Source organism: Mercurialis annua, linkage group LG4 (assembly GCF_937616625.2).
Source record: "Mercurialis annua linkage group LG4, ddMerAnnu1.2, whole genome shotgun sequence".
In the NCBI taxonomy this organism is placed as follows: Eukaryota; Viridiplantae; Streptophyta; class Magnoliopsida; order Malpighiales; family Euphorbiaceae; genus Mercurialis; species Mercurialis annua.
In genome coordinates, this window is record NC_065573.1 from 27,046,520 (window position 1) to 27,061,161 (window position 14,642).

Below are 14,642 nucleotides of genomic sequence, written 5' to 3' on the forward strand. Positions count from 1 at the left end.
GTTTTTTCTAATTGATACACTTAGAATACACATACAAAATATGTATAACCCACCACAATTTGGTTGAAATTGGTCAGAGAGGTGGACAGTAAGTATAGGATTTAAAGAACCTAACTTCCAATCTCATATTTCATAAAATGAGACTTATTGAAAATATTTGTGGATGAGTTGTTAAAAAAAAGGCCTGTATTAAGTGAGAGGTACGAGCGGTAGGATGTCGAGACTAGTCTTCTTGAAAATTTAACCAGGTGGTCGGGCTCTGAAGAGTGGTTGGATTCTGCCGGAGATTTTCTTGTTATTAAAAAAAATATGCATAATGAATTGAGAGAACACATACACCAATAAAAATAAATTGCAGATTTATTATTTATTCGAATCAAGTCTTAATTAAAAGATAATATTGTCTAGAGAATTATACAATCTAAATGGATTTTGTTAAAAAATTACAATAGGATTCTTATATGTTTTTTTTTTGTTTGAATAATATTATCAATGCAACAAGGTTATGGCAATTCTTTTTAGTTATTTATGATTATTAAATATGTTTAATTAATAATAATAATAGTATTTATGCTCGAACATCAAAAAATAAATTTTCCTCGACAAAAAACTCTTAATTTTGCTATCATGACTAGGACTATAGAATTTATATTTTTATTCTTTTATACATATGTTATATAAATGTTATTTATGATTTTAAAATATTGAATTTAAGTCAAATGCAATTTAGTTTCACCCTATTAAATTTTAAATATTTACATAAACTACTACTATTAAATAAAATTGTAATTTGAGCTAATTATAAATAATATTCTAATTTTAGAATATAATTAAAATACTACTAAATAAACTATTAATAAAAGATATAAGAAACATATCTCATTTAGTGTTATTTTTTTAAAAAAATAGTTTATAATAAAAAAAAATCTGATATGGTTTTAATTCTGGCACATGGAGATAATTTTTATAATTGATTTAATTTTATTTATAGAAAAAGGAAAAGTGAAAACGGAAATACCTGGCCAACTGGATTCGTAGGATGACCAATTGGATTTAGTGCACTTCCACAAATATTTTCAGGCATATAATTTCTTTTCTTTTATTTATGTACAAAAAAACACACATACTGTTTCTTTTTTTTTTTGTATTATTAAATAAGTGAAGCTACTAATTAAAAGAAAAAAAAGTAGAATAGAAGAAGAAGAAACAAAAAGAAAAGGGTTGAATTTGGTAGAGGAAGAAGAAGGTAAGGGAAGGTGTGGTGCTGCTTCATTTTGTTTGCGTCAAAATCACCTGAAACACAGAGAGAGGGATAAATTAACTGTTACTAAATCATTGATTGGTTCAACTGGGGACAATTTTTTAATTATATTTTAAGTGATCAATTGAAGAATCAATTCCTACTCTATTGGAATCTTCTCCACTTTTAGATCTGTGGGTATGTCTTCTTGTTTTTATCATCCTCCTCCTCCTCTTGCTCCTCTTGCTCATTCATGCTTTATGGGTTTCTCTTCTCCTCTCTCAATCATTGCTTCCTTTTCCATATCTATATATGCTTTACTTTTATCGTCCTTTTTTTTTTTAATTTTGTTAGAACCCTAATTACTTTTACAGAAATTCTCTGCATTTCATTTCTTTTGCTATTTTTTTGTATACAATAACCTAATCCTGAGAGAGAGAGAGAGTTGATGAACCTTAGATTATAGCTCAAATCTCCACTTTTTGATTTTTTAAGGAAAATTTAACCTTTTTGTAATTTGTTCAAAACATGCTTTGTATATAACGGGGATTACTATGCTGCCCTTGTGAATTGTTTGCTCTTGCTTATGTAGCTCTGGTTTTGCAATTCATAGCATTTTCAATGTATATTCCCACCAATTTTTCCCTGATTTAAGATTTTCTGCTCGACAGTTTTGACGAGCTTGCTTGTTTTGTTAACTGTATTGCAACATCTTAGGCTTATAGGATATGGTTCATGGCTAATGGAAAAAAATGCAATTTGCTAAATCTCTTGGAAACCTCATGATTCCTATGCAAAAGATTTAATTTAGTAATTCTCTGAGCCATTTGGTCCAAAAATGTCCAGGGAACTGAAATGTTTCACCTTATTTATTTATCATCATAGTCAATGATGTCCTCATTCATCCCTGTTCTGTCACTTCATGTTTGTGTTTTTACATTTGTTATAAATTGTTGAAAGGTGTCTTGATCAGTTATATATGCTGTTAAATGTTCGATAAATGACTAGAATGTGGATGGAAAAGATCGACACGTGTGACATGACTAATCTGGCACTATGATCTGGCTGAGTTGAGTTAATTACTCTGTGAGCCAACACATATTGGATTTGGTGTTGGCTATTTTTGAACGTATATGCATTTTCAGTTGAAAACTGTAATTAGCAGTATGGAATGTCCTTTATCTTATCTTTATTTTCTTTTGTCAAGGAACTTGTGTTAATTGCTACTACTATTTCCTCTGTCTCACTAGTTAGTTTAGCATGTGAACCATTCCACTACAAAATGCATGCTTTGTTGATGCAAGAAATTATATTCTTGTTTTTGCCCATTTTGAGTGGTTTTGCTGAATTTTCTCTTTAATGGTTGCAGATGAATGACATATGTATCAGCCCAGAAGTGTTCCTAGTTCAAGTTTGGTCAATAAAAGTTCATTAGTTCATGATCAGCATTTAGATTGTGGAGCTAGTACAATGGACCCCATCAATGGAGTGAATAATCTTAACAACAACCCGAGTCTTGCTTCAAAGCAACGACTGCGTTGGACTCATGAGCTTCATGAACGCTTTGTTGATGCTGTGGCACAACTTGGTGGACCAGATCGTGAGTTTTCCGCTTGTCTGTGTTTTTGTTTTGAATGTGAATCTTTGCAGTTATCAGCTTCTGCCAATTGTTAGACATAATTTTTTTTTCGTATTTAATACAATAGCATAAACTCCTCTTTATTGTAGTCTAAAAGTGCGAATACTCCCATGCACACATTATCAAAGTCCTCTTTTTTTGTTTTCAAGTACAAAGCTCTTTAATTGAATTTGTTGGAGTGGTCCATTAAGAGGTATAACTTGGTCAATACCACACAGCTGTTCTGATATCCATACTTGTCTTGGGCATGGGATTTTGAAGAGTTTTTCCTAGTATGCGAGTTTATATTACGAGTGGATGCATTGATTTCTCTTTTCCTCTCTAGGGGCTACACCAAAAGGTGTTCTCAGAGTCATGGGTGTGCAAGGTTTAACAATATACCATGTCAAAAGTCATTTGCAGGTATGTTAGAGTTGATAATATCCAGCTTCTAGTTTTTCATCTTCAAACTTCCTTCTTTTGGCCTGACTTCTTTAATCTATATTCCCTGGGTTCATCTCTCACTTCTTATTTTCTGCTTTCATGACTCATCCAGAAATATCGACTTGCAAAGTATCTACCTGACTCTTCATCTGATGGTAAATATTTGATTTCTATTGCTGTTTATGTTTGAGTGTGAACATATGCATGCATTTTGGCTTGCTATCTTTAAATTTATCCTCAGTGTGCAAACTGATTCTCTGATACTAATCCAAATGACAATGCAAGGGATAAAAGCTGACAAGAAAGAGACTGGAGATATGCTATCCAATTTGGATGGTTCATCGTAAGTGGCACTCTATTTGTCCTGTTGCTTTCTTTCCCAATTACAATTTGCTTAAATGTCTTGATCAGTATCAAAATGTTTGTGGTTATTACAATTTTAGCAAATGTATAGCTGTCACACTTCTTATAGAGTCTAGTGCTTTTAAAACTGGACCAGAAGGCGGACTGGGTTGTTGACCTGTTCTTGGTTCAACCGGTCCAATCAATCCGACCATTGGTTCAACAATAAATGACAATATTAGTACATAACTACTAACTAATAGAAAAATTCTTATTTTATATAAATGACATCCATTAATCTCTACTAAACAGTTTCATACATTATCATTTTAAACAGTTTTACAGAATAATACATCTTACTAAAAAGTAAAAGAAGGATAATCTTATTCTTACCACAAGTTGAAAAACGTGCAACATTCAAGACCATAAAATGAATAATATATGTTTTTGATCTAACTTACAAATTAGGTATAGTGATATACTTTGTCACGATGTTGATGTTTCGTAATTTTTGTGACATTGATGAATGATTAGAATAAGAAATATATTATGATTGAAAATCATCAACAATAGTATCATATTAAAAGTTCAATTTTATCTTTTTGATATTTTTATTTGCTGAATTTTACTTTTAAATAATTATTTATACATAATTGGGGTTAACGGGATAATCCGGCTCCACCAATTTTAATTGGTTTTTAAGTCGTTGGGTTATACTTCCCGGTTTAACCGGTCTGACCAGGCAGTCTGGTTCAATTTTAAAATTGCTGTATGGAATTGCTTAGTGGAGCTTGTCAGCCATTGGGAAGTTCAACACCAAGATCAAAATGAAAATTTGAAATAGCAATTTGAAACCTTTTGTCTTAATGTTTACAGTGGAATGCAAATTACAGAAGCACTCAAGCTGCAGATGGAAGTTCAAAAGCGATTACATGAGCAATTAGAGGCATGTGTTTTCTTTGCATTTTAGCTTCTAATGAATTAATATTCCTTTTTTAGTTCCACCTTTTACTACTATGATCTTTATATATCACTTTAATTGGTAGAACGAGATTAGCAACTGTGAGTTGAGATTGGGGGATTTGAGATAACATATGAGAGCAAATCTTGCCTTGCGTTTTTGCTTTTCTCATTTTATTTTATTTTCTGTGCTTCTTTGTTTGGTATATTACGTACTATGTTGCACGGAAAGAGAAATGGGAAAATTATAAGAAACAGGAACGCGGGAAAAATGTGTAAATCGTAAAAATATAGAAATATATTTATTAATATTAAAAAAAAAATTATATGTATCAAATTTTTATAAATAAAAAAATATTTTTTATGCAAACAAATTATTATGTATTTTTGAAATTTATTTAATAAATTATTTGAATAGTGAAAATTTAAATACTTAGCAAATAATAATGTGAATTGTATAGATTATATTTGTAAAAAGAAGAAGAGTTCTGCTTGTGGATTGTGGTAAACGTGAATATCAAGATTTGTGGGTAACTAAATAGTTTTTTTTATTATTATTATTTGCAAGTAACTCTTTAGTTTTTTTTTAGAAACAGAGTTCCTATTAGAAAACAGGTATACATTTTTATTTTTTACGGAAACGATTCCGAATTTTTCTTACGAGTTTCTGAGAGTTACATAACGTAAATGTTTCTGAAACGGGAAATTGCAGCTTCCTAAAGTTTCCGTGCATCATACCTCGCTTTACTTCTGTGTTTAGAGATTCCTTTCCTTCATTTTTTGCCCTCTCAAGTTGAGTTTGCTGGAGAACTTGTAAATCATTTTTTACTGTTTGGGCAATACCTGATGACATTCTTGTCAACACGCTTGGGGTAAAAAGAGATACCTGGTCTGCTTTTTTCTTTTTTCATTTAATTGTCCGAAAGAGGGATAATGTCAGCTGGGAAATGCATAAATTTTTCCACCCTTATTGTCCCGTATTGATGTTATCTGTATAATACCTAGCATGATCAGCAATATATACATTATCAAGCCATCAAGTCAGAAAGCATTCTTTACTATACCATCCTGCTCCTTTGTCTGAAACTTGCCTGTATATCTTTGTTAATTGGTAACTTTAATCTGTTTAATTATGATGCAATATTTTGACTTATAAAAAATAATTATAAATTGTAAAACAAAATTTTGATGCAATATGTCCATTTTGGCTCAGAAAATTGTTGAAAATGAAAAATGTATGCAAATGTTAATCAGGATTTTTGATTAAATTGTGGGCTTACATTGATGTTTTTTCCCCTTCAGAATAACCCTTACTGAGCATGGTTTATTTTGACTGTATCAGGTGCAAAGACAGTTACAGTTACGCATCGAAGCCCAGGGGAAATACTTGAAGAAGATAATTGAGGAGCAACAGCGACTCAGTGGCGTTCTTGGAGAGGTGCCTGGTGATAATGGCCCAGAATCCGACAAGACTGATCCAGCAACCCCGGCACCAACTTCTGAGTTACCCATTAAGGACAAGGCTGCCGAGGAGCGTGCCCCAGCTATAAGCCTTTCTATTGATGATTCTTTCTCGCCTCGCCATGAACCATCGACTCCAGATTCACGTTGTAACGCTGGTTCCCCAGCTGAAAGCCCTAGAGGTGAGAGGTCAACAAAGAAGCAGCGACTGGGCATGAGCGCATCATATAGTAAATCAGAGATGGTCCTTACACATCAGATACTGGAGTCGAGCCTAAACTCTTATTCCCAGCCGCTATCTGTCCTTTTGACTCGAGATCAATATGACCCATCAACTGGAATGTCTATCGGAAATGATGAACAAATAGAAAAGGTTTCTGATGGCGATGCTTAGTTTTGCCTCAAGACCTGCCTCGTCACTATTTTTATTTAGATTTGCCCATGTAATTTCTAAGAATATATTGTCAAGCAGGTTAAACCCATCAGTGTTAGATATATCAGATAATTAGGCCGAGGAAAGTTTAGACTGTCATAAGCTTCAGTTTGTTCATCTGATAATAGACTGGCATTGTGAATGGAGATGGGTCATTCAGTTGAAATGTGATAATACATCTATCAATGCTTGAAATATATTTCAGGCATTAAAATTATAAGCCACTCATAACGATTTTGTGTTTGAATTGTAATTTATCAAAAATAAATCTTAGCCAGCTTTTGCGCGATGTAGGGTGGCGTATAACTATTTTGGGGTATAGGGCGAGTTCTATTACTGGGAAGTTAGGCCATTATGCACTCGGGAATTTAGAAGAGAATCAATAACTATTAACTAAAAGCGAGGGTGAAGAGATACTTTGAGATAATCTCAATCAGTTGACAATAAACTTGTTACTATGGTACAGCTGAAGTTATGAAGAGCCATGTCTCTGATGGTTCACTCGCCTTAAAATGCAATAACGCAGCCGCTTACTAAGGGCTTCAAGCTTTTCAAGTTTATCGCCCTTGAGCTTCTTTGGAACTGCTATGGCTATCTTCTTCTTTCTCTTTTCTTCTTTTCCGGCATTAGGGGATTTATGTCGTGTGCTTCTTAGAGGTGTTGCAAAAGCCTCTATGGATATCTGGATTCAATAAGAATAGAGGATCAGCTGCTTAAACACAAATGAATGAATAGAGGATCAGCTGCTTAAACACAAATGAATGTAACAAACTCCGGCGATCAATGTGATGTAAAATTAACAGATTAGCGAGAGATGAGAAGTGGATCCAATTTTCTTAGGCAGATGAATGAAATTAAAGGCACAAGTCAAATGAAGACATGACATCATAATATGCTAGAGAGACCTCATGGCTGTTGTCAGTAGCTCTGCATTCAGCAGAAGATTCTTCATCGCTGCCTCCAAGGGAAGAGCATCTTCCCCAACTCTCTCTATTTGAGCTGGTGTATGAACAACAATCCTCGCCCTGGACATTTGGCTTATCCTGTGGAATCATATATACAATGTTTCATCAAATATCAGTAGTAGAAAACTAGAATGCACTAACTGGATTATGATCCTTGTGACATAAGATTAGCTTTACATGAACTTAATTAAAGCAACAGCTGATCTCCTGAAGAGAGCATCCTGTATATGCTGGATTTCACTTGCAAAAGCATGGGTAATATTTTAAGCAAAGATCAACTTGGAATTCTAGTTTTCAGTTGAAACTATTTTTGGCAAAGCTTTGAGCTTGGTAGCTTTGATCTACTTCCAACATCAAAAGACAAGCCTAATAGGCATTATATTGCTTTAAAAATTGTTACGAAAAGCCCTAGCATTAGCATGAAGCTGCATTGAGCTAAGTATAGGTTGAAAAATAGAACTGATATAGAGCATAAAGAACAAAGAAAAAGGATCATACTTATAGCAGCCTCTCTACACTAGTCTTATTCATGATTAGAAGTTTAGATAAGGAAGATGAATTGAAAAAACAAGTAGATTTAACTAAAGAATCCCGCCCCAGCAATATTTCCATCTATGTCATAGCTAGAGGTAAAGTATCTTCCCTCCATCCCAAATTGATAGGCATTGTTTAAAGTATCTTCGTCCCACATTATAGACACTTAATTATTACTTATAAAATTAATTGTCATATATTGTATTCGTCCTAAATTGCTTGTCAATTTGAGACGAAGAGGGTAATTTATTTCTCTTATCTCAGTTCCAGTTGTTTAAAAAGAAAGGAGTGCACCCATTACAAATTAAATTCCTGTCTTCTTCACATTAACCAAGAAGTTCCCAAGACTTCTTAAATTTAGATCCTTCTTTTTGAGTGTTTATCCATTTTTATGCTCCATTTGGATATCAGATGTTTTTGGCCACCACTTGCAAGATTAAATTCATGATAATGCCATCACCAGCAGGAATTTATTGTCAAATTATTGGAAATAAATTTAACTTTTTAGGGTACAAATGGGATTTTGTTTTTTGGGAGGCTGAGCTTATGCGGTATACTAGTTATCTTTCAATCAAGGGACGAGCTATACGAGGTTCAGATGAAATTCTTGTTTTTCCTTTATCCACAAGTACTAAACAATAAAAAAGGGAGGCTAAGCAACTCTCTTGATGTGAGGTGAATTTTCCACATAGGCTAGTCATAAGCAATGAAATGGTATAAAATGCAAAAGCGCAAAGCCACTGACTTGACTTGAGTTGAGACATGGTCATTGTTAGGTCCAAATATATTTAGTTGATTCGTTAATTACCTGTTCACACTCCTGTTCTTTCTAACTTTGGGCTTTGTGTTTTCAATCTCTTGTTTTAATTACATGATAATGACTGAAAAAGTTTTTTTCTTGTTCGAGTAGATAAAATAAAACAAAAGTAATGAACATCACCTGCAACTTTAATGGATCATCTTTGCTGATCCTATCATTCTCACTGACCAAGGAATCCTGCATTATAAAATTATAAATATTTATATCGAAGAGGTTCAAAATGTAAATAGGAAAGGCACTTAAGGGGGATGGATTAACATACCACTGCTATACTAGTAACTGGCGGTACTTCAGAAAGAAGTTCATCAACAGGTTTTATGATTGGAATGCTAGGAGGGGCTGCAGATGAACTTGCAGCATCAGTACAGGCAGATCGGAGGCCTGTGATTAACTCGCATAAGAGGCTCTATGAAAAAGAGGGAATAAATGTCAGTCCTAAGGTATAAGAGGCATAGTGCACTGTCCGATCATGATAGTGTATAGAAACAAAATAATATCAATCCCTTCGCTCTGCAAATGCATTGACCACACACATTTAGCGGTTTATTTTTGGCTCCGACTTAAAGGACTTGAAGTTGGGTCATTATTTCACAGTTCACACGAAGGAATGGCACCAAATATAGCCAGTGACTCTTATTTTGATATAATTATGACCTCAAAATGCACCGATACTTTTAGATTAAAAGTTATCAGTTTACCACAAAGTATGTAAACGCATCAATGCCAGAAACTAGTTCCTTCATTTAGCATTTATAAATGTGATCAAATTTTTGTTCACTTATGCACTGTATCCTACTTTCTACCCACAAAAACCATAGTCTTCTCAAGCTTACACTGTTTTGGGGAATATGCCAAATGCCCTCGACTGGTTAAGCATCAAGACACCGAGAGAATAATAACAAAGATTTTGAATTCAAAGAACCAAAATGGCATTTTTTAACAATAAATATCTATAAAAAAACAACTCTATTAATATGGAAATCACCTCATCTATGCCAGCACCAACATTCAAATCGCCCAAATTGTAATATTTCTCAAGATTACTTGAAGGAGCAGTACTTTGAGGAGGGTGAAGAACATTAAAAAAGAAAATGGAAACTGAGTCATAGTAAAACTGTGGCCGAGAGGAGTTATGATCACCATCAAACTTAATCATATTTTTATCCCCCTGCACAATATCAGATCGATTAACTTTTCCAGGAAATCAGCATACACTTTAGTAGGAAAATTGAAGATCTTTGGAGTGGCATATTACTGCATAAGACTTAAAAATGAGGTCCGAGTGGTGAGACTGAATGAATTTGTCCTCACTAGCATGCCCAAATAAGGCAGGGATGAATGTTTGGGGTGCAACCTGAAAGCCACGAGGAGCATTAAAATGTTTGCTCGAATAAAAACGATTATTAAGATATTCACAAATAAAAATAAAAGGCAAGATAAGGTCATTATGAACTCAATAGCATAAAATTATACAAATAAACAGTACCAATTCTCAAACAAAAGGATTCTTTTAATAATCTGAAGGAAGAGGATAGACCTTTAGGCAAGTAAGATCCATTATATCAAATTTTGCCTTCTTTTGAATTACGCGCCGCATGTACTGTACTGCCATTTTAACCTGATTGCAAGTAAAGATTAAAGACTTCTAATTATGTAAAGGATACATTAAAAACATAAAAATTCAAAGCTCAACTCCAATTTCCTACCACACTAACTTACGTTGCATCCAAATTAACTACTTATTAAGGACATGTATATCAATTTCCCCCCTAAACTTATATGTAATGAGCAATTAACTTTTTTATTAATTAGACATTACACTTATTAATTTTTATCAATTAGCCCAAATTATGATCAATTAATCCAAATATTTGGTCAATTGGCCCTTCACATTTGTTTTCAAAATTGATACTCTCTCGGACTTTTCTATTTTTATCAATTAAACAGAATATATCAATTTTGTTTCATAAAATAGAAAAGTCTGACAGACTAAACTAATTGACAAAAAAGTTTTTTTGGTACTAATTGCTCATCTGGTGCAAGTTCATGATACAAATGATGCTTAACTCATATTTAAGCACAATGAAATTACTGGCACACAAACTCAACAATACTACCAAGACAGCATCACAGAAATACTAAAAAGATGCACTTGCACATAAGGATTCAGTGACTGATCAATGTAAAACAGCGCTAAAGCATAATGTATAAGATAATTTTATCTCTAAAAATTGAGATATATTAAGAATGTGAGTCGTACTAAAAGGAAATATACACATAGTAAAAGGCTTCAATAAATTGCAAAAGCATCTGAATGTTCTACTTCTACCACCAATACCAAACACAGAAATAATAAAGCAAATAATACATGGAGATGTACCAAATGGCACTCAAAATTTTATATTAGTGAGCTAAAGAGAGAGACTGTAAATACGGGAAGACTACACCTCTTCTGAAAATGAATTCAATTATTATAGCCTATTAGTTTGTCTATATTCATTGGGAGGTTACAAATTAAATTGGATAGCCTAATTTGATTTAAGCTTCTTTAGTTTGTCTATAACCAATATATGGTTAAAATTCACTTTTCACAGGAATATTTATTACGAGATTACAAATTAAATAAGATAGCCTAAGTTGATTTAAGCTTCTTTATTAAGCAAGTCCTTCATAACGCCAATTTTATTTATCGAGCCTTTATTTAGTCAATATTCATGTGAAAAGTTAATTATAACCATACATTTACATAATAAACATTTAAAAACGTGGTAAAGTCAAATTATTACAAGACTTTGGGTCCTATGAGTTTACATTTTAATCAAAAATTACAATGCACATAGGAGAAAGCTTAAATAAATAGGAAAAGGAGTCCGAGTGTTCAACCACTAATAGAATGTGAAAACAGAAATAATAAAGCAAATGGTATGGAAATATACTACTGTATGGCACTCAAAAGTATTTATTAGTGAACTAATGAGAGAGAGACATACTGTAAATTTTGGAAGCCTAATTTTATATACATCTACAAGTTCCATCATCAGGTCAAACAAATTTGAGAAGGCACTATCCAACACCATTCCAGCTATCGATGGGTCTTCTGCTCCATAAAGAAGGCTGCATTAATTATAGAAATTCTATATATTATAAGCTATCTACAAGGATTAAAGCTCAGATAAGTGAGGCAGAATATGACAGGGAAACATAAAACAAGTAAGACAGCAATGAGAAAGTACCTAGTGACGGCTCCCATTGATCGCCCCCAAAGGCCTATACGGGAAATGTGTTTGCTGCTTCTTAGATGTGAAACCACAACCTTGAGATCATCTTTCTATTATAGGAGAAACAGACAGAGTTGAGAAATTAAAGGGCAGTAGTCCTTAGAAAAGAGAAAAGAGGGAGCATACCTCATGCCAACCAAGGCTGACAAAGTCACCATCGGATAAGCCAGAACCGGAAAAATCAAGAGTAAAAACAGTTATATTTGATGGAAGAAGAATGACTGCAGCTTCATTTGTGTCTGCCCTGCACCCACTGCATGATTATGCATGATGAAAATAGAGTCATTTTCAGCTGTTTTCTTATTTGTACAATACACTTTATGACAACAATAAAGCAGTACTGGTAAGAAGTTGAAATGAAATTCATGCTATTGACAGATACTGTAAAATAAATGAAAAATATGTTCGGCGGAAGCAATGAAGAACACCGTTTAAATAGTAGACAGATGGCATGCATTAATTATGGGTCTAGATCATATCTGCATCTAACAAAAAGCAGGAAAGGAATGGGATAGCTACAGTGAATGTAGTTTTCTGCACGGTGATTGCCTACCTGTTTCCATGGCAGTAAATAACACATGGAAGAGGAGTATCTTCAGGAAAAGGCGAAGGCACGTAGTGACTGCAGCGCAAAGTATGACCCCTTGCATTGGTGAGCTGCAAAAAAGCGAAGGGAAAAATCAGCATGAGTGTAAATCAGCACAAACACAGCAAGATAAGTAGTGTGAAATTGAAGTCCATACTTGCCTCCAAGTCTTGTCTCTTGTATGCTCTGCCAGCAAGAGTGAAATCCTTCTCCCACAAATACAGATCTGGGTTATAATCAGCCCTATATTTCAAGAGCAGCAATACATATATGAGTATCAAATAGCAGCAGCAATTTGTACAGAAAACAAAAAAAAAGAAGAGTGAAGTGAAACCTGGGAGGGCGAATGACGAAATTGATGAATTGATCAATCATATCCGATGTTTGTAGGGCATCTGAAGGATTTATCTCTCAACAGAAACCAAAAATCGAGCTATCGAGAGAAAAGAATCACACAATTCACTTCACGACTCTTCTCATTTCCTAGCGCTGGTGAATTACACGAGAACAAGAAATGCAGGTCATGAAAATGTCCCAGTAGGGTTACTGTTTCTGGCTCTAGCTTTGAGTTGGCAGTTCTAATACTCAATAAAAGCCACCTAATTCAGCACATTTCTATCCTAAATCCAAAACTAAAGAAAGCATTACTTGTTTGATTAATTAACAGCTTCTTATGGGAAAACTAGAAAGGCAACAAAAATTCAGATCTCAAAAATTAAGTCTTGAAAAACATGCCCACACGCATAACATTTAGAGCTCCAAAATATTTGCTTACTCCAAACATTTTGCTCAAAATCACAAACCCAAAAGGAAAAAAAGAAGTACTATTAAAGAAATACTCGCACTTTGAAAACCTTAGAAAAATGAATTAACAGCAACAAATGGAGATTATAATAATAGTAATAATAAGTGTGATCAATGATTCACCTGAGAGTAGAAGTGGTCAACGAGAGAGAGTAGAAGAAGGAAAAAAGTGAGTGAAATGGGTCTACTCGATAAACTTTCTACTTTGGAGCTGAGTTAACTCGGTTGCAGAGCTTGCCTGCCTGGCAATTGCTGCGATTCACCTTTTCTTGCTTTTAGCTATTAATATTTCCATTTTTGCTTTTCCTTTACATATTTTTTCTCTTAATCTTAATAACATAAAAGATTATCACACTTTGTGTGTTCAAATTTAAAAAATAAGTAGAGCAAATTACTCTCAGTCGTCTCACATCTGTCATAATTCACAGTTTGATACCTCTTATTTACAAATCGAACGGTTTGAGATACCTCAGTTTTGATTTTGTAAGCTATAAGGTCTTTTTGTTAAATATAAATATCAAATCGTTAACGGAATGAAACGTGAGGTACCAAAATCGTTTGAGTAAATGCTGAGTAAAATAAGGTATTTTTGTAAAAAAATATTTTGAAACTGGATACCGAATGTAATTAGCAGTTTATGACCCAAATTTTTGTAATTACATTCTGAAAATATGGTAGTTTGAGAGTAATCACATTAAATATGCTAGAGTGAATGACTCTTTCCAAAAATATATTTTTACCATAAAATAATTGATGTCTAACTACTTTAAAAAATTACAAATTTTAGAGTGTTTTTTAGTTTTAACACGAATTTTGGCAAATTTAAGACTCAAACTATCACTTTTTTTTTAATTTGAAACACCAAACAATTTTCCGTCAATAAATGCTAACATGAACACCGAAATAAACACTATTTCGCCATTCACATCGGTATTTTTTTACCCATAAAATTTTGCCAAATCAGTTGTTGAAGGAATTAATATTATTTACGATAAGCAATAAATAATATTTTAAAAATTAGAATAATAATTTATTTTAAAACATTTGATATTATCTTTAAATTTGTTCCAAAATTAAATATTTAAAAATTAACAATTAAAAACATAATAACTACTTATTTTCAATTATAAAAATTACTAATGTTAATAATTAAAAAT

General features: G+C 33.1%; 2 protein-coding genes across 4 annotated transcripts; one reads left to right on the forward strand and one right to left on the reverse strand.

The window, feature by feature from the left end:
• The first annotated feature begins 1,168 nt into the window (after positions 1 to 1,168).
• Positions 1,169 to 6,787, forward strand: LOC126676762 (myb family transcription factor PHL7). Of its 3 annotated transcripts, none has more exons than XM_050371041.2 (7): positions 1,169 to 1,438; positions 2,610 to 2,840; positions 3,205 to 3,281; positions 3,415 to 3,457; positions 3,588 to 3,645; positions 4,521 to 4,590; positions 5,947 to 6,787. In XM_050371041.2, exons 2-7 carry the CDS (start codon positions 2,621 to 2,623, stop codon positions 6,457 to 6,459), a joined length of 981 nt encoding a protein of 326 aa, XP_050226998.1. In that variant the 5' UTR covers positions 1,169 to 1,438; positions 2,610 to 2,620; the 3' UTR covers positions 6,460 to 6,787. The 3 variants fall into 3 exon arrangements, with proteins under 3 accessions (XP_050226998.1, XP_050227000.1, XP_050226999.1); XM_050371043.2 differs by having other exon boundaries at positions 3,597 to 3,645; XM_050371042.2 differs by lacking the exon at positions 1,169 to 1,438 and adding an exon at positions 1,484 to 1,504.
• Positions 6,788 to 6,865: 78 nt separating this feature from the next.
• Positions 6,866 to 13,799, reverse strand: LOC126676761 (uncharacterized). The gene is made up of 14 exons (XM_050371040.2): positions 13,609 to 13,799; positions 13,016 to 13,170; positions 12,843 to 12,924; positions 12,649 to 12,752; positions 12,222 to 12,348; positions 12,051 to 12,145; positions 11,808 to 11,931; positions 10,355 to 10,435; positions 10,073 to 10,171; positions 9,803 to 9,985; positions 9,080 to 9,223; positions 8,938 to 8,994; positions 7,404 to 7,541; positions 6,866 to 7,180 (listed from the first exon to the last, which is right to left on the reverse strand). The coding sequence occupies exons 2-14, from the start codon at positions 13,054 to 13,056 to the stop codon at positions 6,971 to 6,973; spliced, it is 1,485 nt and encodes a 494-aa protein (XP_050226997.1). The 5' UTR covers positions 13,057 to 13,170; positions 13,609 to 13,799; the 3' UTR covers positions 6,866 to 6,970.
• Positions 13,800 to 14,642: the final 843 nt, after the last annotated feature.